At 41.9% G+C, this 25,733-nt stretch overlaps 1 protein-coding gene across 2 annotated transcripts in view; it reads left to right on the top strand.

Moving 5' to 3' along the window:
• ptprg.L (protein tyrosine phosphatase, receptor type G L homeolog) overlaps positions 1-25,733 on the top strand; it is a 335,758-nt gene that overhangs the window by 203,151 nt on the left and 106,874 nt on the right. For both annotated transcript variants that reach the window (XM_041590932.1, XM_041590933.1), the window contains exons 5-6: positions 1,574-1,669; positions 23,459-23,525. In XM_041590932.1, the coding sequence (XP_041446866.1) occupies positions 1,574-1,669; positions 23,459-23,525 (163 nt within the window). The remainder of the gene's footprint in view (positions 1-1,573; positions 1,670-23,458; positions 23,526-25,733) is intronic.

Raw genomic sequence — 25,733 nt, 5'->3', positions numbered from 1 at the left:
ATCTATAGAATAAGTCAAATCAACTGGACTGGCTGTGTTTTGTTTCCTTGAAGACCTGCAACTGGCTTTCTCAATTCAGAATGACTTGTAAATCTTCCTTGGAGAATATATATCCTCTGGAATGTTGCTCCAATCGGCCTAATCTGTTTATCATAATGATATCTATTTGGATTATGATAAACAGATTATGCCGATTGGAGCAACATTCCAGAGGATATATTTATTCTCCAAGGAAGATTTACAAGTCATTCTGAATTGAGAACTTCTTCAAGGAACACACAGCAAGTCCAGTTGATTTGACTTATTTCTACAGATATACCATGACCTGGATGAATGAGAATCTTCACCAACACTGAAATGTAGAAAGTGTTGGAATCTACACAAGCAGAAATCAAGTTCCTTGCTGATCCGGGAGGCACCAAATCCCCATTCATCGTTTGTTACATAGTTCATAGTTAAATCGGGTTGAAAAAAGACAAAGTCCATCAAGTCCAACCCCTCCAAATGAAAACCCAGCATCCAATGTGTTTGGGTTTGGCCAGACACTTGGATTCTGCAGAATGTGAATCCGTCTGAAAAAGTCCTGGCCAAATCCCAAATTGAATCCTGGATTTGGTGCATCCCTATTGGTAATGCCAAAAAGAACTGTGATAGTCTTATTGGTAGACCCATGTAGACTGATATCCTGCAAGAAGCTCTGTTTGGATTAAAGCTGTGCTTTTATGCCTTTAAGACTTCAAGCCCTCAAGGCAGGAATTTGAAAATGGTTCCTGACATTGTCGGCTGTGAGCAACATCAATGGAAGTGGTGATCATCGTGTTGGTCATGAACCACTGGTTGGGGATCACTGTTAAAGACAATAGTAACGGAAGTATTCGTACTGTTTGGAGCCTCTGGTCTATAGAGAAGCCTTTCTGCTCAGACACAATCTGCAGACCCAGATTTGTGAAGGCCACCAAAACCCGGACCTAGCGGGAGGCATGTAGGCCAACCACACCCATATTGGATTAGAAAAACTGGGGATCCGCGGGAGATACAATAATTTTTTTTTAATTTCCTGTGCTCCAATCCCCATGATGAAAATTTGAGCGAATAAAAGGGAGGGGAGACGAACGACAGCGGGCCTAGGGGTGCTCACTATGTAAATCCCGCCCTGACAATCTGTGTATATAATTTATAATTGTCATTGGATTGTCCAGGTACATAGAAAGATCACCGGCACACCGGCTGGGTGGTTGCCGATTCCCCTACCACCGAGCACCAGGAAGCTCTGCTCAGGTTTGTGAGGTGTGCGGTTTCTCCAAATTGTCCAGTGCAGACCACTTCCATCATCAACACTGGAGATGCCCATTGACACCCGAACACATTCTGCGTAGACCTTCTGTGTTTTGGGGGTCAGTAATCTGGTAGTAAAGATGATTGATCCATATGGCACAACACTGTTCTCTGGAAGCCAGCAGCTCGGTGCAGTGCGGCACAAGCAGTTTAACCTTCAGAAGGCGCAGTGGTTAAAACCATGAGCCGGGCTCAGAAAAACAACTGAAATTCTGTTCTTTTTTTGGTTCCTCCACAGATGCAGATTTACTTCTACAACCCTGATGACTTTGATAGTTTCGGAACAGCCATCACGGAGAAAAGGTTGATCGCCGCCATGTCGGTTTTCTTTCAGGTAAGTTTCATGTATTTGTTTTATGTAAAATAATGGGGAGGCCCGTCTGTAATCTGTAGAGGTTCCCTTCCTCCGGTCACATGGTGTAACTGAATAAGTGAAGGAGAAACGTTTGTGGGGCCCACAAGAGCCAGGGTTTTTCCCGGTGTCCCGTCGGCCCAGTCCGACCCTTCCCACATGTATGTGCCACGCACCTAGATGTTAGGAACCTTCCATGCAGGGGTTTAACTATAGAGGGGGGGAGGAGGTACAGGGTAAAACACAACCTCTAGACATTTGGGGGCCTGAAAAAGAATTTGCTGTGAGGCCCAGTAATATCTACTTACACCACTGATTTCTGGCAGTGATTTGTAGCACTTTTCCACCCCATTTCATTATTCTTGTTTCATGTTTTTCCTTTTATTTTTAATTCACCTTGAACAAAAAGAGAGAAAGGAGCAACGGTAGTTTAAGCGGAATTAAATGCGTGTAGTTCCTGGGCTGCCCTCCAAGTCGTGTTCAGTACCAGCAGTGAGCTGACAAAAGCCCTTTAGAGACCGGTCCCTGGGTAGGATCTATTTACCGTAACCCTTACTCGGCAGAGTTATTTTGGTGCATCGGGCCTCGCTGTGAGAGAAAGGAGCGGCCTACGTCACCATGGGGGGCTACATGTAAAATAACATATGGGGAGGGGGAGCCTTTTCCACTGGTATCGCTCATGTGCCAACACTTCTGTATCGTCTCAATGCCGTCCCGTCTCACAATAAATAGAAATACAAGGTATAGGATAATTTATTGGGAAGCCCGTTAGAAAGCTCTGAATTAAAGAAAAACTATATCCCGTTATAAGAAAATCATTCTAATTTCCTTTCCTGTTTCTCTATAATAATAAAACAGTACCTTGTACTTGACCCATCCTTGGCTGTATAAGTCTATATTGGTAGTATTTTTTGATTAAATGATTTTTAGCAGATTTAGGGGGTTGTTTATTAAAGTCCAAATGCCAAAAATAACATCCGAGTTTTTAGTGGTAAAAAAAAAACCTCAAATTTTTTTTTCAAGATTTCTTATACCCCGAGGATGGAAAAAGTCAGAATCGGAAAATCTGCCGCCTCAGACCTACCGAGGTTGTATATAAGTCAATGGGAGAGGTCCGTATCCTATTTGGAAGTTTCTGTGGTCTGACTATATCATATTTTTGGCCAAAAATCCGAAAAATTCGGGTTTTTCAGAAAAAAGACAAAAAATTCGGGAAAAACTCTTTAAAAAAAATCCTCTGATTTGAATCTTCGCTTGATTTTTTCCGTGTTTGTCCCCGAACCAATTAAATTGCGCTTTTTTAATAATAAATAAGTTCCAATCGTGGATTGTTGTTGCTCTGACTGTTTTTGTAATTTAAATAGTCAGAAAAATTCAGATTTTGATAAATAAAGCCCCCAATGTATTAAGATGCAAATTACGGAAAGATCTCTTATCCGGAAAACCTCAGGTCATGAGCATTCTGGATAATAGAGCCTATACCTGTATGTCGATACTCTTAATAAATATATATATATATATATATATATATACTGTATACAGTGAAACCTTGGTTTATTTTCCTTATGTTACATCATTTTTTAAGTGGTCCCACAAATATAATGCAGAATACGTTTCCCTGATTTGACATTTTCTCCAATTTTACACCATTTTTTCTGGTTCCCTTTAAAAACGTATAAGGGAGGTTCTACTGTAGATATATTAGGGTCCCTCTGTAGAACCACATGCCTATATGGTTTATTATTAATTGTACAGGTATGGGATCCATTATCCAGAAACTCCTTATCCAGAAAGCTGCGAATCACGGAAAGGCCGTCTCTCGTAGACTCCATTTTCATCAAATAATTCAAATTTTAGAAATGATTTCCTTTTTCTGTGTAATAATAAAACAGTCGCTTGTACTTGATCCCAAGTAAGATATAATTAATCCTTATTGGAAGCAGAACTAGGGATGCACTGAATCCAGGATTAGATTAGGGATTCGGCCTTTTTCAGCAGGATTCGGATTCGCCGAATCCTCGTACCTGGCCGAACTGATTCCAAGTGCTAATTTGCATATGTATAATATTTACATGATTTTCTAGTGGATTTAAGGTATGAGGATCCAAATTACAGAAAGACCCCTTTTCCGGAAAATCCCAGGTCCCAAAAACAAGGCCCCATACCTGTAATAGTTTGCCTTTGCCATAAAGTTTTGCTCGCTTCCTATTTGTCTAAATTCTTGTGATTGACAAGTGCCACATCCTATCCACATAGGACAATATCTCCCAATTGTTGGAGACCATAAAAGAGGCGGGGCTTAGCTGGAAATGTCCAGATCGGAGGCAAGTTTTGGCCATTTATACGGATGGAAAATGGCAGAAATGAAGTAGAAACCAACAGGACCGCAGCATACTGAATTTTTAATAAATAATAATAATACATTTTAATTGGGATGCGTGTATCCCTTTAAATTCCGGTTATAAGGCTCAAAGCACAACCTGTATATTTTAGATTTCTCCAAAATGTATGTAAATCTGAGCCGTCGCCCCAGTGGCTGTTGACTGGAGTAAAACATTTACGTCTGTTTTTTTCATTAATCTGATTCCTCGGAAGAAGCCAAATGTTGTCGTTATCGTTGCGCTAATTAATCCCATTGCTCATGGCGGAACGTGGATTTCTGGGCAGGAAGGGGTTTCAACGTCCCAGCACGGTGGGGGCTCCGGCCGAGAGCTGCACAGTTTAATCACAGCACAGATTTCATTAGACGGAATACCCGGATCTGACATCGTTTCTGTGTATGTGTCCGGCCGATGCCTCCATGCGCTGGGAACCTTTTCATTGAAAGGGATTCTGTCATGATTTTTATGATGTATTTTTTATTTCTAAATGACACTAATGACAATGACAATAATTAATTCTGCAATATAAAACTTCATTCCTGAACCAGCAAGTGTATTTAGTTGTAATATTGGTGTGTAGGTGCATCTCAGGTCATTTTGCCTGGTCATGTGATTTCAGAAAGAGCCAGCACTTTAGGATGGAACTGCTTTCTGTCAGGCTGTTGTTTCTCCTACTCAATGTAACTGAATGTGTCTCAGTGGGACCTGGATTTTACTATTGAGTGTTGTTCTTAGATCTACCAGGCAGCTGTTATCTTGTGTTAGGGAGCTGTTATCTGGTTACCTTCCCATTGTTCTGTTGTTAGGCTGCTGGGGGGGGGGGGGTGATATCACTCCAACTTGCAGTAAAGAGTGACTGAAGTTTATCAGAGCACAAGTCACATGACTGGGGGCAGCTGGAAAACTGACAATATGTCTAGTCCCATATCAGATTTCAAAATTAAATATAAAAAAATCTGTTTGCTCTTTTAAAAAACGGATTTCAGTGCAGAATTCTGCTGGAGCAGCACTATTAACTGATGCAGTTTGAAAAAAAATATTTTTTTTCCAATGACAGGATCCCTTTAGGGGAGAGACACACGCTCCGATTCGGGGAGATTAGTCACACAGGGACAAATCTCCTCTTCATCGGGGCAACTAATCTCCCCAAACTGCCTCCTGAAGGCTACAATGTAAATCACCTGCGGGATGGCTTTGTTTTCTGAAAGTCACCCGAAGTTGCCTCATGAGGAAACTTCGGGCGACTTTGGAAAACGAATAATCCAAGTGCCATCCCGCTGGCGATTTTCGATTCTAGCCAGCGGGAGGCAGTTCGGAGAACAGTTTGTTTTTGGGGATTAAAAAACGGAATATTTGGAGGTTCTGTGTTTTTATTAAGGGCAGATTTATCAAAATGTGAGAATTTTTCTCTTTTTCTTCTGCAGTAAGAAACAATGAGTACAGTGTCTTTGCCGGTGCCCCTGTCAAAAAAATGGGTCATCCCTCAATGCCAATGATTTAAGGGGCAGCCCCCCCCCCCCAAACTCATGTGCTCTCTTAATCCGTTGCAGGAAGAAGGAGGGTCTTAACGAAGCAGGGGAAACGGGTTCATAAATATGACCTAAATATATCATTAAGGGCAAAGACACATGCTCAGATTCGGGGAGATTTAGTCGCCCCGAAGACGAGAAGATTTATCGCGGGGTGACTAAATCTCCTCGAATCTGAGTGTGTGTCTCTGCCCTTAATGATATATTTAAGTCATATTTATGAACCCCTGTTTCCCCTGCTTCGTTAAGACCCTCCTTCTTCCTGCACCTGAACGGACTATGAGAGCACGTGGGTTTGGGGGGCTGTCCCTTAAACCATTGAGGGATGCCCTGTTTTTTTTTTGGCAAAGACACTGTAGTCTAGAGTCCTGCGCGGGTCCATTTTTTGGAACCCGTACCGCAAGCTGTATTCTAACCCGCTGGGACCCGATTCCAGACCCGCAAGTACCTTATCCACAACCCGGACCCGCTGACCATCAAGAATCAGGAAGTGCTGCGTAAACCGGAAGTTACGTCATCGGAAGTAGACGCGATCAGAAAAAAGGAGTTACAATCGCTATTGAGAAGACCCGCGGCCTGCAGAACCGCCAACGTGCGTCTTTACCCAGAACTTCTACCCGCAAGGTGACGCAGGTTTTTGCGGATAACCCGCGGGTACCCGACTCGCTGCAGGACTCTACTGTAGTCAGTGTTTCTCACTGCAGAAGATTAAAAAAAAAAGAGAGAAAAATTCTCACATTTTGATCAATCTGCCCTTAATAACAAAACAGAACCTCCAAATATTCTGTTTTTTAATCCCCAAAAACATAAACTGTTTCCTGATTGGCAGATTTAATGTCTGTGTTCTTTATTCCAGACTCGCCATGTTTGGGGAGCCCCCCCCCCCCCGCATGCTGATCAGCTCAGACAGCTTCCCCCTATGGGCAGTAAGGAAGACAATCAGATGAGAATGTGCAGTGAGTGTAACTAAGCTCTCTATACGGCAGCCTGTAATTGCACATTGGGGCTCCCGCCGGACCCTCCGCTCCCCCAAACCCCCTGCGCTCTCTGCTGTCTTGTTTGTTGGGCTTTTGCCAGACGCTCTCCCCGCCTGGGACACTGATGTCTGGAGCTGTTGGATTTAAGGCGGGGGCGGGCGAGGGGGGGACCGTGCGAGAACAAGGAATATATTAGTGCAGTTAAAGATTCATTGAAAGAAAGTTGTGCATGAAATATTCACAAGTCATTAAATTACATTCCCCTTGTACTAAATTTGCTTTAACACTCACTTTTAAGAAGCAGAAGGGAGAAAATAGGTTTCATAAAGGAAAAAGTTCAATCTATTTTATAGCTTGTTATACATACAGACCTGCCATATTGTGTGCCCAGAACATTCCTTCTCTTTATATTTGTATTTATACATATGGGAGGAGGTGCCATATTGATTCCCTTAGACAGTACAGTATGAGGGTATAGCTTATTGTGTGCCCAGAACATTCCTTCTCTGTATATTTGTATTTATACATATGGGAGGAGGTGCCATATTGATTCCCTTAGACAGTACAGTATGAGGGTATAGCTTATTGTGTGCCCAGAACATTCCTTCTCTATATATTTGTATTTATACATATGGGAGGAGGGAGGTGCCATATTGATTCCCTTAGACAGTACAGTATGAGGGTATAGCTTATTGTGTGCCCAGAACATTCCTTCTCTGTATATTTGTATTTATACATATGGGAGGAGGAGGTGCCATATTGATTCCGTTAGACAGTACAGTATGAGGGTATAGCTTATTGTGTGCCCAGAACATTCCTTCTCTGTATATTTGTACATATGGGAGGAGGGAGGTGCCATATTGATTCCCTTAGACAGTACAGTATGAGGGTATAGCTTATTGTGTGCCCAGAACATTCCTTCTCTGTATATTTGTACATATGGGAGGAGGAGGTGCCATATTGATTCCCTTAGACAGTACAGTATGAGGGTATAGCTTATTGTGTGCCCAGAACATTCCTTCTCTGTATATTTGTATTTATACATATGGGAGGAGGGAGGTGCCATATTGATTCCCTTAGACAGTACAGTATGAGGGTATAGCTTATTGTGTGCCCAGAACATTCCTTCTCTGTATATTTGTATTTATACATATGGGAGGAGGGAGGTGCCATATTGATTCCCTTAGACAGTACAGTATGAGGGTATAGCTTATTGTGTGCCCAGAACATTCCTTCTCTGTATATTTGTACATATGGGAGGAGGGAGGTGCCATATTGATTCCCTTAGACAGTACAGTATGAGGGTATAGCTTATTGTGTGCCCAGAACATTCCTTCTCTGTATATTTGTACATATGGGAGGAGGAGGTGCCATATTGATTCCCTTAGACAGTACAGTATGAGGGTATAGCTTATTGTGTGCCCAGAACATTCCTTCTCTGTATATTTGTATTTATACATATGGGAGGAGGGAGGTGCCATATTGATTCCCTTAGACAGTACAGTATGAGGGTATAGCTTATTGTGTGCCCAGAACATTCCTTCTCTGTATATTTGTATTTATACATATGGGAGGAGGGAGGTGCCATATTGATTCCCTTAGACAGTACAGTATGAGGGTATAGCTTATTGTGTGCCCAGAACATTCCTTTTCTGTATATTTGTATTTATACATATGGGAGGAGGAGGTGCCATATTGATTCCCTTAGACAGTACAGTATAAGGGTATAGCTTATTGTGTGCCCAGAACATTCCTTCTCTGTATATTTGTACATATGGGAGGAGGGAGGTGCCATATTGATTCCCTTAGACAGTACAGTATGAGGGTATAGCTTATTGTGTGCCCAGAACATTCCTTCTCTGTATATTTGTACATATGGGAGGAGGAGGTGCCATATTGATTCCCTTAGACAGTACAGTATGAGGGTATAGCTTATTGTGTGCCCAGAACATTCCTTCTCTGTATATTTGTATTTATACATATGGGAGGAGGGAGGTGCCATATTGATTCCCTTAGACAGTACAGTATGAGGGTATAGCTTATTGTGTGCCCAGAACATTCCTTCTCTGTATATTTGTATTTATACATATGGGAGGAGGGAGGTGCCATATTGATTCCCTTAGACAGTACAGTATGAGGGTATAGCTTATTGTGTGCCCAGAACATTCCTTCTCTGTATATTTGTACATATGGGAGGAGGGAGGTGCCATATTGATTCCCTTAGACAGTACAGTATGAGGGTATAGCTTATTGTGTGCCCAGAACATTCCTTCTCTGTATATTTGTACATATGGGAGGAGGAGGTGCCATATTGATTCCCTTAGACAGTACAGTATGAGGGTATAGCTTATTGTGTGCCCAGAACATTCCTTCTCTGTATATTTGTATTTATACATATGGGAGGAGGGAGGTGCCATATTGATTCCCTTAGACAGTACAGTATGAGGGTATAGCTTATTGTGTGCCCAGAACATTCCTTCTCTGTATATTTGTATTTATACATATGGGAGGAGGGAGGTGCCATATTGATTCCCTTAGACAGTACAGTATGAGGGTATAGCTTATTGTGTGCCCAGAACATTCCTTCTCTGTATATTTGTATTTATACATATGGGAGGAGGTGCCATATTGATTCCCTTAGACAGTACAGTATGAGGGTATAGCTTATTGTGTGCCCAGAACATTCCTTCTCTGTATATTTGTATTTATACATATGGGAGGAGGGAGGTGCCATATTGATTCCCTTAGACAGTACAGTATGAGGGTATAGCTTATTGTGTGCCCAGAACATTCCTTCTCTGTATATTTGTATTTATACATAGGGGAAGGAACTGCAAGCCAATAATCCTATACATCTTGCCTTTAATATTATTATTATTGAATTGAAATCTTTATTTATTAATAACATTTTTTGTAACTACAATTTATTTTTATCGGTTATAAATTCTGTGCAATGTTTTCCAAACAACAACACTCCGTCCTGTTCATCATATAAATATCAGCACTCGGCAAACGCTAATCAGAAATGTTTGTCTGCCAATTAAAACATCACATTGACGACTGAGTAAAATTATTTGCCGCCAATCTCTTTCATCGAAAGCCTCCCAGCCAATGACGGATGTTTGCTGGGATTTTTGTATGAACAGAGAAATGACCCCCCAGATCCATGAACATTGCAGCAGTAAGTCACGGCCCGTGTGTTGCTTTCCTGCAATTCTGCGGCTGGCGGGGAAGATTGATCGCCGTGGTACCTGCTGCTTATAATTATGCAAAGAACGGAGCAAATGATTCTGTTATTCCCTGGTTAGAGAGTCTCTTCATTCATCTGCACATTGTCTAAATTAACTGCCCTGCATGGGGCAAACAATAACCCCCGTCAGTATTTCCTCATTTCTCATGTGTGTGACACGTAGGGTTAAACTGACTTTTCCTAAGTAAACGGATTAACCTCTTGAGTGACAGAGTAAGAAATCTTGACAATGAAAGGAACTTCGCCTTGAGGCTGAAATTCATGGCAAACGCATTCCCAACAAATGTAGAACTACTGGGATCACTCACAAACTATACATTTCAGCCATAAAGCAGGGCAGGACTGCTGCTTACAATGGGGATCAGATAGGATCTGTGCAGCCACTGGGACAGAATGTTCTGTTATACAGATAGCTAGAATCTCAGCTGCCATAAAGCAGGGCAGGACTGCTGCTTACAATGGGGATCAGATAGGATCTGTGCAGCCACTGGGACAGAATGTTCTGTTATACAGATAGCTAGAATCTCAGCTGCCATAAAGCAGGACAGGACTTCTGCTTACAATGGGGATCAGATGGGATCTGTGCAGCCACTGGGACAGAATGCTCTGTTATACAGATAGCTAGAATCTCAGCTGCCATAAAGCAGGACAGGACTGCTGCTTACAATGGGGATCAGATAGGATCTGTGCAGCCACTGGGACAGAATGTTCTGTTATACAGATAGCTAGAATCTCAGCTGCCATAAAGCAGGACAGGACTGCTGCTTACAATGGGGATCAGATAGGATCTGTGCAGCCACTGGGACATAATGCTCTGTTATACAGATAGCTAGAATCTCAGCTGCCATAAAGCAGGACAGGATTGTTGCTTACAATGGGGATCAGATAGGATCTGTGCAGCCACTGGGACAGAATGTTCTGTTATACAGATAGCTAGAATCTCAGCTGCCATAAAGCAGGGCAGGACTGCTGCTTACAATGGGGATCAGATAGGATCTGTGCAGCCACTGGGACAGAATGCTCTGTTATACAGATAGCTAGAATCTCAGCTGCCATAAAGCAGGACAGGACTGCTGCTTAGGGCTCTTACTCATGAGCGTTTTTACCTGCGCTCCCCTGTGTTCCGTTTCTCGGCGTTCAGCCGCAGGGGAGCACAGGAATAGACGCATTTCATTATTTCAAGTGGGGCTGTACTCAGGTTGAGACGCAACATGCTGCATTTTTCCTGCGTTCGGCGCCTACATGCGCCTGTGTGAGTATAGCCCCATTTGAAATAATGAAATGCGTCTATTTCTGCGCTCCCCTGCGGCTGAACGCCGAAAAACGGAACGCAGGGGAGCGCAGGTAAAAACGCTCATGAGTAAGAGCCCTTACAACGGGGATCAGATAAAGGACAGATAAGAACAATGACCTTGTATGACCAGTTACTATAAATGCTTTGTTGCAATAACCCCCAGCTGAACGGCGGCGAGTGCCAATGATGAATTTCATGGTTTTCACCATAGGAATATTCGGAAGATGAGCCGACACAAAGTGAATACACAGGGACCGGACTAAAAGGCATCAGGGGAGTGTTATAAAAAGTACATTTAGCCTTAGAATCCCCAGATGGACTTACAATGAACCTTTGCTCGAGTTCCTCTGACTTTCAATGTAATGACATTTGTGAAGCTGTAATTCTCTGATAGAGGCTAATTAGGAAACACAAGATGTTATACACAGTACAGACCTTCAGAATTAAAATAAAAGCTGGGCATCTGTAACCCCTCAATTGCTGCCTAAAGAGTTCTGGAACCCAGTCGAATAAAAACGTAGAAGCTGCTTTGCCTTTTAACTTTAGTGTCAGCGCTGTGTTGCTGGCAGTCATAGGGTTAATTGGCTGACAGATCAGATAGCTGCTTCTTGAGCTGCCAGTCTGATCTAAATACAAGTTCAGGTATTGGATCTGTTATCCGGAAACCCATTATCCAGAAAGCTCAGAATCACAGAAAAACTCCCTAAAACACATTTTTAAAAATGATTTCCTTTTTCTGTGTAATAATAAAACAGTCGCTTGTACTTGATCCCAACTAAGATATAATTAATCCTTATTGGAAGAAAAACCAGCCTATTGGGTTTATTTCATGTTTACATGATGTTCTAGTAGACTTGTTTGAAGAGCCAAATTACGATCTGTTATCCGGGAAACCCCAGGTCCCGAGCATTCTGGATAACAGGTCCCATACCTGTAATAGAATTAACTAGTGATGGGCAAATAAATTTGCGTAGAATTTCCACATTTCCGCGCCGCCATCGACTGTAATTTATTTGGACAAAATAGTCTCTCACTTAAAAATTGGCGCTTGCGTCAAAATTGTCACACGTCAACATTATTTTGACGCCCATTGACTTCAATGTGTTTTGCAAATTTTTCACTGTTTCGCAAATTTTGTCGCCGAAAATGGGACACGTTCCCCCATCGCTACTAATAACAAGTGTAGAACCCCAAGTAACCCTTCATGTCCTGCAGCAGGATGCCAGTATACCCGTGTCTTGCATATAAAGGAAATTTTGTGTTGATTATGCTTTTAGGAACCCTGGCACTTAAAGGGTTAATGGTAGGAGACCTGGCACTTAAAGCGTTAATGGTAGGAACCCTGGTACTTAAAGGGTTAATGGTAGGAAACCTGGCACTTAAAGGGTTAATGGTAGGAACCCTGGCACTTAAAGGGTTAATGCCAGGACGTCTGGCATTTAAAGGGTTAATGGTAGGAACCCTGGCACTTAAAGGGTTAATCTTGCAGGTAGTTACATATCCAGCTAAGCCTTCATTACGATATCTTTCACTGCCTTCTTACTCTCAAGCTCTCTCTATGGTGAATGATCAGCCTTAAAGGGATACTGACCCATTGTTGACAAAGGCACACTCATGTCATTCACTGGACCCAGTTTCCTACGGATGACACTTTAGTTAAAAATCAAGGATTTTAATCAGTGCAGCCACCTAAACCTTCAGGCCTGACTTGCTTGATGGAGCAAGATACTTCCTTGTTCCAGTTCAATGAGTAAAACTTGTTCAGAACCTACTTAGATCCATTATCAAGAAACCCGTTATCCACAAAGCTCCCAATTACGGAATGGCCAAATCCCATAGACTCCATTATAATCAAGTAATCCTGATGTTTAAAAAATGATTTCCTTTTTCTGTGTAATAATAAAACAGTAGCTTGTACTTGATCCCAACTAAGATATAATTAATCCTTATTGGAAGCAAAACCAGCCTATTGGGTTTATTTCATGTTTATATGATTTTCTAATAGGCAAAGTATAAAGATCCAATTATGGAAACACCAGGCCCCGAGCATTTTTGATAACCGTTCCCATACCTGAACTGAAATTGAAAGTTCTTTCCTTTCACACCTTCCTGGTTCTGCAGAGCAGTTGTGGGAGGAGAAATAGGAAGTGAACTCATCCTTATCTGTAAGCTGAGACACAGACTGCAGGAAGGGTAAATGGAGGGGTTTGTTTACACTGAGCACATTATCTCTAATCCTAATAACAGAAGGAGGCAGTAAGGGGAGAAGCATAACAATAATCACAATGATAATCTGTATTATCAGAATTGTTGTCTCCCATTCTCCCTCTATGGGGGATCTTCTATAGAGAACAATGGAGCAGCTCCCCTAGTGGTTGCAAGTCCATACGCAGAGCTTTCAGATTTCCGTGTAACCATAAAAACGTTAAACTGTATCCGTTGCTTGCGCTTATGCGAGTGAATGAATGGGCCGCGTGGATTATTTAGTGGCGGCTGCACAAGTGGAATATATTACACGTTCTGCACATCGTGAATTATCTGAATGGATTATCTGAACTCATTTTTATCTCCGACTCCTTCTCTTCTTTCCCCCTTATTTTTCTGTCTCAATACAGTAAAACACGGCCCCATAAAAATTTTATTTTCCCTTTGTAACAGCCACCAAAAAAAAAATAATAAAGACGTCCCGGCCCCTATTTATGGCAGTCGGTAGGCAGAGCAGCAATCACGGCGACAATCTCCGGTTTATTAAATGCGGCTTTAATAGCGGCGTCAGGGAAATAACGAGCGCGGGCTCCGCTGATTAATAGGGCCCACTTCTCAATCCTCATGATAAACCTTCCCTTTTCATTCGCTGGGGCCGGTGCTGATGTAATGAAATGACCCATTTTGAGCCGGAAAAGTTCTAATTAAAGGCCAAGTAAAAGGTCCTGCTGCATGTACAGACATTTTAATTTTCATTCTAAGACAAGGGGTTTTAATTGGTTGATGTCGGGAAGATTGTGACGTCAGTAGATGTATAAATACCCTTTAAGCTCCATAGCAAGAGTGAGCCAGGCCCTCCCAGAAGTCTCTGATCCTTGGCGAGACCAGTCTCCATCTTTGCCAAGTTTACTGTGCTCCTGCTGCACTCACTACCATGTGGCAGTTGGTAGAGTTTGGCATTTTGCGGGTTGTATTTAGCAGCTGCAGACATTGGTGCAAGTTGGTTGGTTGCAGGTTGGGTCACAGTTCTCAGTAAAAGCAATTTTATATTCCTTTACTCTTCTTTTCACCTCCCAAGTTTTCTGATGATGTCACTCCGGTTAGTGATGATGTCATTCCCACTGCCAGTGTGTGGGAGCGTCGCTTCTGAGGCAGCTGTGGATTAAACTGGGTTGTGGGTCCAGGTTTCTGGGATTGGGCACTTGCAGCAATTGCCTTTTTTTTTTCTACAGGTCTAGTAACCCATAGCAACCAATCAGCAGGTAGCATGGCCCATCGGGGCTTCCACTACAGAGCCCCCCCCCACCATCTGGGCCCTCGCCCCAGCCACAACCCCACTACTTGCATACCTGTTATTTAGTTGTGGCCACAATTTTGGGCCAGGTGGGTATCAGTGGGGCAGCGTGGGATCTCAGAAGGGTGCATAGCTTCCAACAGTCCCGTTTTTCGTGGGACAGTCCTGATTTTGACAGCTCAACCCACAGTCCCAGATTGTTACTGAAATGTCCCCACTTTCTCTTTGATCTCCTGCACTGAACAGCCAGAAACAGATACAAAGTTTCTAAAACTTAATTGGCTTTTGGCAGAGAGCCCAGAATACATGGTGGCTGCCATTTGTAACAATTTAAGATGAGCAAAGTAGGGATGCACCGAATCCAGGATTCGGTTCGGGATTTGGCCTTTTTCAGCAGGATTCGTATTCGGGCGAATCCTTCTGCCTGGCTGAACCGAATCCAAATCCTAATTTGCATATGCAAATGTACTTAGCAAATTTAATTTGCGTATTCAAATTAGGGGTGGGAGGGAAATCATGTGACTTTTTGTTACAAAACAAGGAAGTAAAAAATGTTTTCCCCTTCCCACCAGTAATTTGCATATGCAAATTAGGATTTGGTTCCGTATTCGGCTGAATCTTTCATGAAGGATTCAGGGGTTCGGCCAAATCCAAAATATTGGATTTGGTGCATCCCTAAAGCAAAGAAACAATTGTAACAATTTAAGATAAGCAGGTCTCCTGGGAAAACTGATTTGCAGCTTAAAGGGCAATTCACCTTCATTAGCAAAACTGTAATAACACGTGTTCAGACTTTCATAACCTGCCAAATTTAGTAAAAGGGACATAGTGATTAGGGGGTGTGGCCACAAAATAGGTGTGGTCAGAAAACACTAATCTTTTTGTTGCTTTTTTTATTTCCCAAATGTTGGGAGATATGAGGGTGTGAGTCTACGGGTCGATAGAAAACCAAAGGGGGCATGAGGCACTCGGAGAAATGTCCACAAGGGTCGCCAAAGATAACATAAAAAATATATTATTTATTGTATAGTAATTTAAAAAAGGAACAATATCTCCACTGGCCCTACGCGTTTCGTGCTCCCCCAGGGCACTGAGTCCTCGTCGATCTTTCCTTCCCAGCAAGTGGGTATTTATAGGAGACATAACCAGTGAGACATAAGATTCGGGTCACCAGTAAACAGGGTGTTATGGGTTCCTACAGCCGATTAATAAGTCTCTTACAGGAATCTGGTTGATAGACAAAAATAGGCCAGAATTAACGGGATATTACCCCAGTTCCCAGGGCACAAATCACCAATTATAACAAAGAATGTGCCGTAATTCAAAATCTATAAAATTCTATTTTTATTGAAAAAAAAAAATCCATATTAAAAGTATTTTCAGTAATTCATCTAGTACTAATGGAATTCTATAGATTTTGAATTATGGAACATCCTTTGTTATAATTGGTTCCTACAGCCGATGACACATCACCTTCCATACGCACACACCCCACAGCGCGGGGGTCCTCGTTACCCCTTTAACTGTACAGTGGGGGGCTGCTGTGCATTATATTCCAGGCAACCGTTTATAATAATGTTCCTTTTTTGCAATATCAGTCAGGGTCGAATTTCGAATTGAAAAAAACGGCAAAATTCAAATTTAAAAAGACCAACCGAAATTGTCGAATTTTTTTATTTTTTTTTTGGTCGAATAGGGACATTTTCAATCGAATAGGTCCGTATTCGGACGTATTCAAATTGTACGAATGGAACCAACAGCGCATTCGATCAAATTCAATTCCAAGTTTTTCCCAAAAAAAAAAACTTCAATGTTTCAAAGTCCACCAATTGACTCCAAATAGGTTCTAGGAGGTCCCCCATAGGTTAAAACAGCAATTCGACAGGTTTTAGATGGCGAATGGGCAAAGTCGAATATTTAAAGAGACAGTACATGATACATTTCGGTATTCGAATTTTCACTTTTTTTTTTTTTTTTCAAATCGAATTTAGACTATTCCCTAGTTGAAGTATACAAAAAATAGCTCGGAATTTGAATTTTTTTTCATTCGAAAAAATCACCTTGACCTTTGATAAATCTGCCCCTAGCTGTCCGGTAATTCAAAGAGCTTACAATCTATATGGGTGGCTGACTTGTTCCAGAGAGAACCCAGAGCCAAATCAGATCTCTGCGCTAAAGGACTTTGAATGGAGATTTCAAAGAGGCCAAGGGAGAATCTTTTTTTTTTTTGAGGGATTTGGAGAATAAATCGAGATTTGTATCTCACAGCTTTGCACTGCGCCGGATCCACCGTCCCTGCTTTGGAACAATATCGGCCACATCGAAGCAAATTTGTTTCTTTGCAAAATAATCAAACTCTATTCACCGGCCGACAATGGATTTGATTTGTGCGCACAAAATAACAATGGGGTGCGGGGGGTGGGGGATTTATACATTGAGCTCAGTTCTGTCTCTGATACAAAAAGGACTTGGCTAAAGGAAAGCAAACCAGCGAGAATGAAATAGACTCGTTACCCCTAATTATTCAGCTAATGTTTCGTTTAAAGGGATATGTCTGCTCTTTCTGACTTTAAAAAGTTCACATTTACTAGAACTGTTAGTATGAGAGTAACATTCTGAGACAATTTGTAACTGGTTTTAATTTTTTATTATTTGTGGTTTTTGACTTATTTAGCTTTTTAATCAGTAGCTCTGCAGGTTTCAATTTCAGCCGTCTGGTTGCTAGGGTTCAAATTACCCAAGCAACCATGCAGTGATTTGAATAAGAGACTGGAATATAAATAAGAGAGGTCTGAGTAGAAAGAGTAGTAAAAAAAAAGTAACAATATATGTGTAGCCTTACAGAGCATTTGCTTTTTGAAGGGGTCAGTGACCCCCATTTGTATGATGGAAAGAGTCAGAAGAAGACGGCATATAATTCCAAAAACTATAAAAAGGGAAAACATGAAGGCCAATTGAAAAGTTGCTTAGAATTAGTCATTCTATAACAAATTAAAATTGAAGGTGAAACACCCGTTTAACTCAAACACAGGCCTATGTAGCACCCATACGTTGTAGCTTTGCCTATACAGTGTATATATATATATATATATATATATATATATATATATATATATATATATATATATATATATATATATATATATATATATATATATATATATATATATATAAAAAATGCCTGGGTGCAGTGTCCAAAATTTTTAGAATATCTATCAACAAAGAAGGTCCGCTTAAAAAATAAAAATGTTTATTGACTAAAGGACTAACGTTTCGGCCTCTCCGAGGCCTTTCTCAAAGTCCTCGGAGAGGCCGAAACGTTAGTCCTTTAGTCAATAAACATTTTTTTGTGTCCGTATGGGGAAGTCTAGTCCCTTGTTTTACATCCTCCTTCCAGTAGCAAAGACCAGTCCTGTCTGAGTTACTATAGAGGGAGCAGAGCCCTGTGGCTGTGGGATCCAATAAGAACCTGCACCCTCCCTACTCCTCTATGTGTTGCACATGATTCTTGAACCCTTCCTTTGCATGGACGTGGGTCACAAATGCTTGGGGGGACTCATGGTTGTGGGTATCCCAAGCTACACCCCTGATTTATGCTATGGATTTAAGATAAACATTTAGGACCAAAGCAAATGCCCCATATTGTATTCCTCATGGGGCCAAGGATGGAACTAGGGGAAAGCAGATGCCTAAGGTGCAACTTGAGGGCGGCACAATTTGGGTGGAGAAAATGACAAATTTCTTACAACTCTCTGTATGACATAGGGGTACAGCCGGGGTTTTGGGGAAGTAGGGTCAGGTCTTCGTGCTTGTTTTTGGAAGAAAGTTGAATCCAGTCTAGCGGCTTGCTTTTGGGGGAAAATGCTATTGGGTCTAGAGCAGGGGTCCCCAACTTTTACTCGTGAGCCACATTTAAATGTAAAAACACTTGAAGAGCAACACAACCATGAAAAATTCTTTGGGGATTCCAAAAAAGGGCTGTGCTTGGCTGTTTGGTAGCCTCTGTATGGACTGGTAGCCTACAGGAGGCTCTGATTGGCAGTAGACCTGTTTTTTCTGCAACCAAAATTGCCTCCAAGCCTGGAATTCAAAAATAAGCCCCTACTTTGAGGCCACTGGGAGCAACATCCAAGGGGTTGGGGAGCAACATATTGCTCATGAGCTACTGGTTGGGGATCACTGATCTAGAGGCTGGTTGTTGGGGGAAGGGGTGTCAGGGCAACATGTGGCTTCAAACGGATGGGGGGACGGCAGGGATGGAGTTGGCCTTGGGGGCCAGAATCTGTCAGCCGAGCTTTGCAGGGGTAAATGGTTAATTTTTACATGTAGGAAAGTTGTATAAAACATACAAAGGGCTAAATGGGCACAATCGGGCATTTTTTTTTTCTTGCACAGGGCCTTCCGGCAGAAATGAATTGCTACAGGTCTCTGTGCTCTCTCTCTGTGCAAAGCAGAGACCAGCAACTGCCCCATGAATACAGCAGTGTCAGCTTCAGCAGCATTGTACTCAGGAGTGCCCAAAAGGGGGCGGAACATAGGCATCTCACCCCCTGCACCCTACTTCTTTCACATGCACAAGTTAGAAAACAATGGAGGCTGCTGGGTGCCCTATGGCAGGAGTTAAGGACTGGCCTGGGTCCCCTATTACTTGTGGTGTAAGGTACAGAGACCGCCATGAGCCTAGAAGTTTGGGGGGGGGGGAAATGTAATATTTCAGGGTTGGCATTCTCTCTCCATATAGTTTAGTTAGAGCCGGGAGTGTCCTACTTGCATCCTTCTCATTGTTATGTAAGCAGCTTTACATGATTAATTGGATTTGCAAGGACAGAGTGGTTTGGGGGTGCTTTGATTAATTTGGGGAATGGATTCCTATAATTCAAATGTAATAATAATGGTAACCCATCAAGCAAACAAGGTCCTTTAAATAAACACGTCTATGGAACTAAGACACCTCGTTCCCCGGGACTGACTGTTCCACCGAACCGTCGTTTTTCCATAATTATTAATCAACAATTGATGAACTCCCCTGTATCCGATGTGTAATGGATCAGTCATTAGGCAACTTCCAGCAGAACAAGTGAACTTCACGTCTCTGATGATTGAATGTGCTCTTTGGAGAATGGATCCTCTCGTCCATTAACTGTCATTTCATCTTGGCTCTCTCTGCGCCCGCCGATACTTCCAGTTTATTTGCTTTTTATTTCCCCCCAAAAACCCCCCCCACAAAAGGGAAAAGCTGCATTTCTTTTCCTTTTATTTCTGGGAAACTGAAAGCCGGTGGCCGTTCATTTGGATAAAATGTGACCCCCCGATGGGCAGTTTTTCTCTGTCCCGACGCTTGTGAGAATTGAAAGATCCACTTCTCTGCTGTTTGAATAAGCAGGCGGCAAGTTCGGGGGGGGGGGGTCATATTATTATCTCAAAGGAGAAGTGAGCGGACTGTCGGACGCAAATTGCTTTTAAATAAAATTTAAGCCGCTTGCCAAAATGGCACATTCTATCCGTCGGCGGTTACTGAGCTTTTTATGCAGTTTCAGTACATTTGTTAGTTGCCGCTTAATGTACCAATAGCAAGAATCGCGTTTGAAATGCGCAATAAAGTATTGGGGTTTGGCCAGCGCAGGTTTTCTATGTACCAAGAATGTAGTCAGAAGGGCAAGTAATATGGCAGCTCCGATGTGAAAGCAGATACTCAGAGAAGGAAAATTCTATCCATATATTCAGTCACCTGTAGTCCTTATACTCTTAATATATATGGTATAATAAGGAGGAGCAAAATCCTTAATAAGGGAAAAAATCAGATTTTTTTTTTTACTGGGGAAAGATGGTGTAAGTGGAAAATCCACTCCGCATGCAAAACAGATGTATGTAACATTGGGGTAACCGTCACCCTGCTATAGTTCCAGGGGTACCCAGGGTACAAATAAGCACTCACCCCAAATCTCCCCCTAACTGACCTTCAGACTGGGCCCCCTTAGCTCATAACAAGGTTACAGATATATAGAAACATTGGGGTAACAGTCACCCTGCTATAGTTCCAGGGGTACCCAGGGCACAAATAAGCACTCACCCCAAATCTCCCCCTAACTGACCTTCAGACTGGGCCCCCTTAGCTCATAACAAGGTTACAGATATATAGAAACATTGGGGTAACAGTCACCCTGCTATAGTTCCAGGGGTACCCAGTGCACAAATAAACACTCACCCCAAATCTCCCCCTAACTGGCCTTCAGGCTGGGCTCCCTTAGCTCATAACAAGGTTACAGATAATACAAAGTTCTGAGTCGTTGCTAAAAGGCCCCTAAATAAGTGCAGTTCGCCACGTCTGGGCTTCATTACAGCCTCTTACATTCCCGTTACTTGGATGTGGTTCCATCTTTGCATATCTGCCTTTTAACGGTCTGGGAACGTCTTTACTGGGGAGGGTAGAGAAGGGCTATAATGGGAGCTGCCATGCTCATAAAACTGTTACGAGCAGCCCTAAAACCTAATGAGTCCTATTGTTGGACAACGGTGGGAACTGCCTGAATGGCACCAGCAAACAGTGAAGCGTTGGTGTATGAGCTGATTTTTGTGGTTTCAGAGCTGCAATGTAAATGTCATTTTGAGTCAAGGTTTGTGCCATCATTGGTTACCCACACTAAAACTAACCGTAACAATTCTGGGGTGGAGAACGAGCCCCTGTTTCCAACATCTATGGTGTTCTCCATTCTCTTTTGTCTTCTTACATTTCCCTATGGCTCATCATGTCTCTGATGTTCTCCCATTATTCTTTTTCTGACTCCTTTAATAGTCTCCCCTTTATTCATCCATCCAGTTTGTCCCCCTCTTACATTCTCTTGTGTATTTCTGTGCTCCCAACACCCCTATTTTTCTTATGCAACCCCCCCCCCCTTGTATCCTTTTCCCTTTTATTTCTCTTCCTGTATAAATGTTGTGGAGAAAGGCATGCTGGGAATTTTTATATGTAAATGTGACTGCTTTGCATATACCTGCCCACATTTCCTTAATTCTATGGAATCAAAGTATGCGGGGAATACTCTAATGAAATAACATACAGATGCACTGATTAGTAAATAATCACTTTGCATATCCCCACCCACAGATTCGGGGTAACCTGGAGCAAAGGGAATATTCTCATACACTAATGTGCAGGTTAATCCCCACCATGATGAGTAAAATGTATACACGGCTCACTAATAAGTCTTTAGGTTTGCATGCACCAGCTAAATTCTGTAGAGCAAGGTGTGCTGGGAATTTCTAATGGAATTAAATACATAGGCACTAATGACCGTAAATCTGCCTGATCCAGCCCACATTTGCTTAATTCTGGAGTAGCAAAGTGAGATGGGAATTTCTAATGCAAAAAAATATGCAGAATAGCGTGTAGTTGTGCATGATCCCACCCCCATATTCTAATTGTGCTTAGAACTATGCATGATGGGAAATGTATAATGAAATCATAAGCAGATACATTTTAATACATTGTATATTACATACATTTTCTCACTACCTGCAAACAATACAACCACAAAGGCTACAGATATATAGAAACATTGGGGTGTCACCCTGCTATAGTTCCAGGGGTACCCAGGGTACAAATAAACACTCACCCCAAATCTCCCCCTAACTGGCCTTCAGACTGGGCCCCCTTAGCTCATAACAAGGTTACAGATATATAGAAACATTGGGGTAACAGTCACCCTGCTATAGTTCCAGGGGTACCCAGGGTACAAATAAGCACTCACCCCAAATCTCCCCCTAACTGGCCTTCAGACTGGCCCCCCTTAGCTCATAACAAGGTTACAGATATATAGAAACATTGGGGTAACAGTCACCCTGCTATAGTTCCAGGGGTACCCAGGGTACAAATAAACACTCACCCCAAATCTCCCCCTAACTGGCTTTCAGACTGGGCCCCCTTAGCTCATAACAAGGTTACAGATATATAGAAACATTGGGGTAACAGTCACCCTGCTATAGTTCCAGGGGTACCCAGGGTACAAATAAACACTCACCCCAAATCTTCCCCTAACTGGCCTTCAGACTGGGCCCCCTTAGCTCATAACAAGGTTACAGATATATAGAAACATTGGGGTAACAGTCACCCTGCTATAGTTCCAGGGGTACCCAGGGTACAAATAAACACTCACCCCAAATCTCCCCCTAACTGGCCTTCAGGCTGGGCCCCCTTAGCTCATAACAAGGTTACAGATATATAGAAACATTGGGGTAACAGTCACCCTGCTATAGTTCCAGGGGTACCCAGGGTACATATAAACACTCACCCCAAATCTCCCCCTAACTGGCCTTCAGGTTGGGCCCTCTTAGCTCATAACAAGGTTACAGATATACAGAAACAATCCTATCTATCTATCTATCTATCTATCTATCTATCTATCTATCTATCTATCTATCTATCTATCTATCTATCTATCTATCTATCTATATGTATATATGTATATGTATGTATATATGTATATATATATATATATATATATATATATATGTATATATACTGTATATGTATATATAGATATATATATATATATATATATATATATATATATATATATATATATATATATATATATATATATATATATATATATATATATATTAAATTCCCATGCGCCAATCCCCATTGCTGCGGTCCAGATGATGAAAAATTGCACAAATAAAGGGGAGGGGACAGGGGTGAGGAACGGCAGTGGGCCTAGGGGCAACTACTACGTAAATCCGGCCCTGATAGTTTGGTTCCTTATATATTATTTAATTTAGTAAAATTTGCTTTATTCCCATGAATTTCCCATTCTAATATTCTGTATCTTTCTCTTCCAGGCCACACAAAGAAACAATCCTGCCCTGGACCAGATTATTCATGGACTGAAGGGCGTTGTCCATCATGGTGGGTATCGTTCTTCTTTAAGCTGGTCCTGTATGTGCCAATGAACAACATGTCCAATGGTCAAAACATTTCCAAAATGACACTGTTTTAATATATGTAACATATTAGAAGACTCTGCCTGAGGTTGGAGGTGATTGTGTTTTCTGATCAACTAGAGAAGCAGTAACCACTGTCATGAACAATGTCCTCCTTAGATCTGGATCAAACACTGCACCATAATCTATCATTCCTATTTAAATGAATAATGATCTAAATGTGCCAGATGCATCAATACAGATGCACCAATGCAAATGCGCCATCCATTCTATTCAGCTGGTAAACCAGTTTAGTTGCTTTGAGTAAATGCATGGGGCCCCTTTTTTTCAGACCCTTGACATGTACTGGCTAATTCCTAATTTCACACCAAAATTCTAGATATTATGTGATCACTAATGGTCCACCCCCCCCCCCCCCAATTTTTCTGAAGTCACACTCAGAAGACTCTGTGCTACCAGGAAGCAATCTGTTTCTTCTCAGTCACCGCACAGCAATGCACAAGAAATAAATCATTACATGTTCTAATATATCATCCATATTAGCACAACAGCACCAGGCTCGGAACCCACCGCCCCCCTCGCTATTTATCTTCTGCAAGTTCTGAAACATTTTCCTCTTAGAATATTTTGTTCCATCATAAATTATTTGTCTCCACGTCGCAGATGATAACAATAAATCACGTCTGACTCTTCTCTCAAGTTTGCCACGTTGTATGAGCTGGAAAACTTTATTAATATAAGGGAAAGTTTTACCTCTTTTTAAAAATCTTGTAAAGCAAAGTCATCGAAGCAAGTTGGCAGTTGGTCATTTTTTATATTGTGATGTGTAAATTATTTACATTTATATTCTGTAAAAAAATAAAAAATAAAAAAAGTGCCCTGGTTGCTATGGACATTTACCCTGGCAATCAGAAAGCAGATATATTAATTGCTTTTTATTTTCTATTTTTTACTCTTAAAATATAGTAGAAACTGATTATTTTAATTTGGCCTCACATGTTTCCTCCAGAGCTCCGATCAGAGCCCTGATCTTTTGAACTTATAATTTCATGCATTAGTTGATCCATTTCTCTGCTGTTTCAGCCCCTACTGAGCGTGTTCCCTATACTGGCGTCTGTCGCCACAGAGCAACTGTCACAAATGATACATTAGTAGCTGGTTTCTAAGTAATGTATCAACCCATGTATCAAACTGTAACCATTTAGAAAGCTGAATTGCTTACAGAGTTTATATACACAAGAGGGCAGAAAATAAAATAAATCCATTATAGAAGACAGAAAGTATCACTATTTGTGATGTCCGCTCTGCAAATAATACGTTTAAGGAAGATGAACTGCTCCGAACTTGGTTCCCTTCTCCCTTGCTTATTCAAATGGTCAGCCTGTGAATGGAGTGCTTGTGACAAAGGGTTAAATTGTGCTATCACTCAACTCATGAACTGACGACGTCACAATGAACATGTGGAGAGGTGCAGCCCTGGTCACTCCCATCGGTTGTGTGTGTGTATATATATATACAGGGCCGCCATCAGGGGGGGACAGGGGGGACAAGCGTACCGGGCCCGGGCATGAAGGGGGGCCCGGCAGCGCTGCATTTTTTTGAAGATCCGGGCCCCCCTTACGAGCGCCCGAGCCGTACGTCTTGCCTCTTCAGTGCCGAATGCGGAAGTGCCGAAAAGCCGAAGCCGATGCGACGAAAAGACCCGAAGTCACGGAAAAAGCCGAAGTCACGAAGCGCCGAAAAGACCCGAAGTCACGAAAACAGCCGAAGCCGAAGTCCTGAAGCAGCGCAAAGACCCGAAGTCACGAAAACAGCCGAAGCCGAAGTCCTGAAGCGGTGAAAAGACCCGAAGTCACGAAAGGAGGCGAAGTTGAAGTACTGAAGCCATGAGTTCAATTCTACTGAACACCAGTTTGTGTTTTTTTTTTTTTTTAATCCCTGGCCACCAATGTATTATTTTAATATTCTATAGGCCCCTGCCACCAATCTTTTTTTTAAAACTTTTGTTTTTGGGGCCCCCAATTTTTTTTTTAACTCGTAAGGGGCCCCTTGCCACCATTGTTTTTTTTTTTTGGGTTTTTTTTTTTAAAAAAAAAATTAATTTTCTTTTTGGTGGCCCCAAATTTTTTTAACTTGTAAGGGGGCCCCTGCCACCAGTTTTTTTTTTTTTTTT

The sequence above is a fragment of the Xenopus laevis genome, chromosome 4L (genome assembly GCF_017654675.1).
Source record: "Xenopus laevis strain J_2021 chromosome 4L, Xenopus_laevis_v10.1, whole genome shotgun sequence".
Lineage (NCBI taxonomy): Eukaryota > Metazoa > Chordata > Amphibia > Anura > Pipidae > Xenopus > Xenopus laevis.
This window is presented reverse-complemented; position numbering and strand designations above follow the sequence as displayed.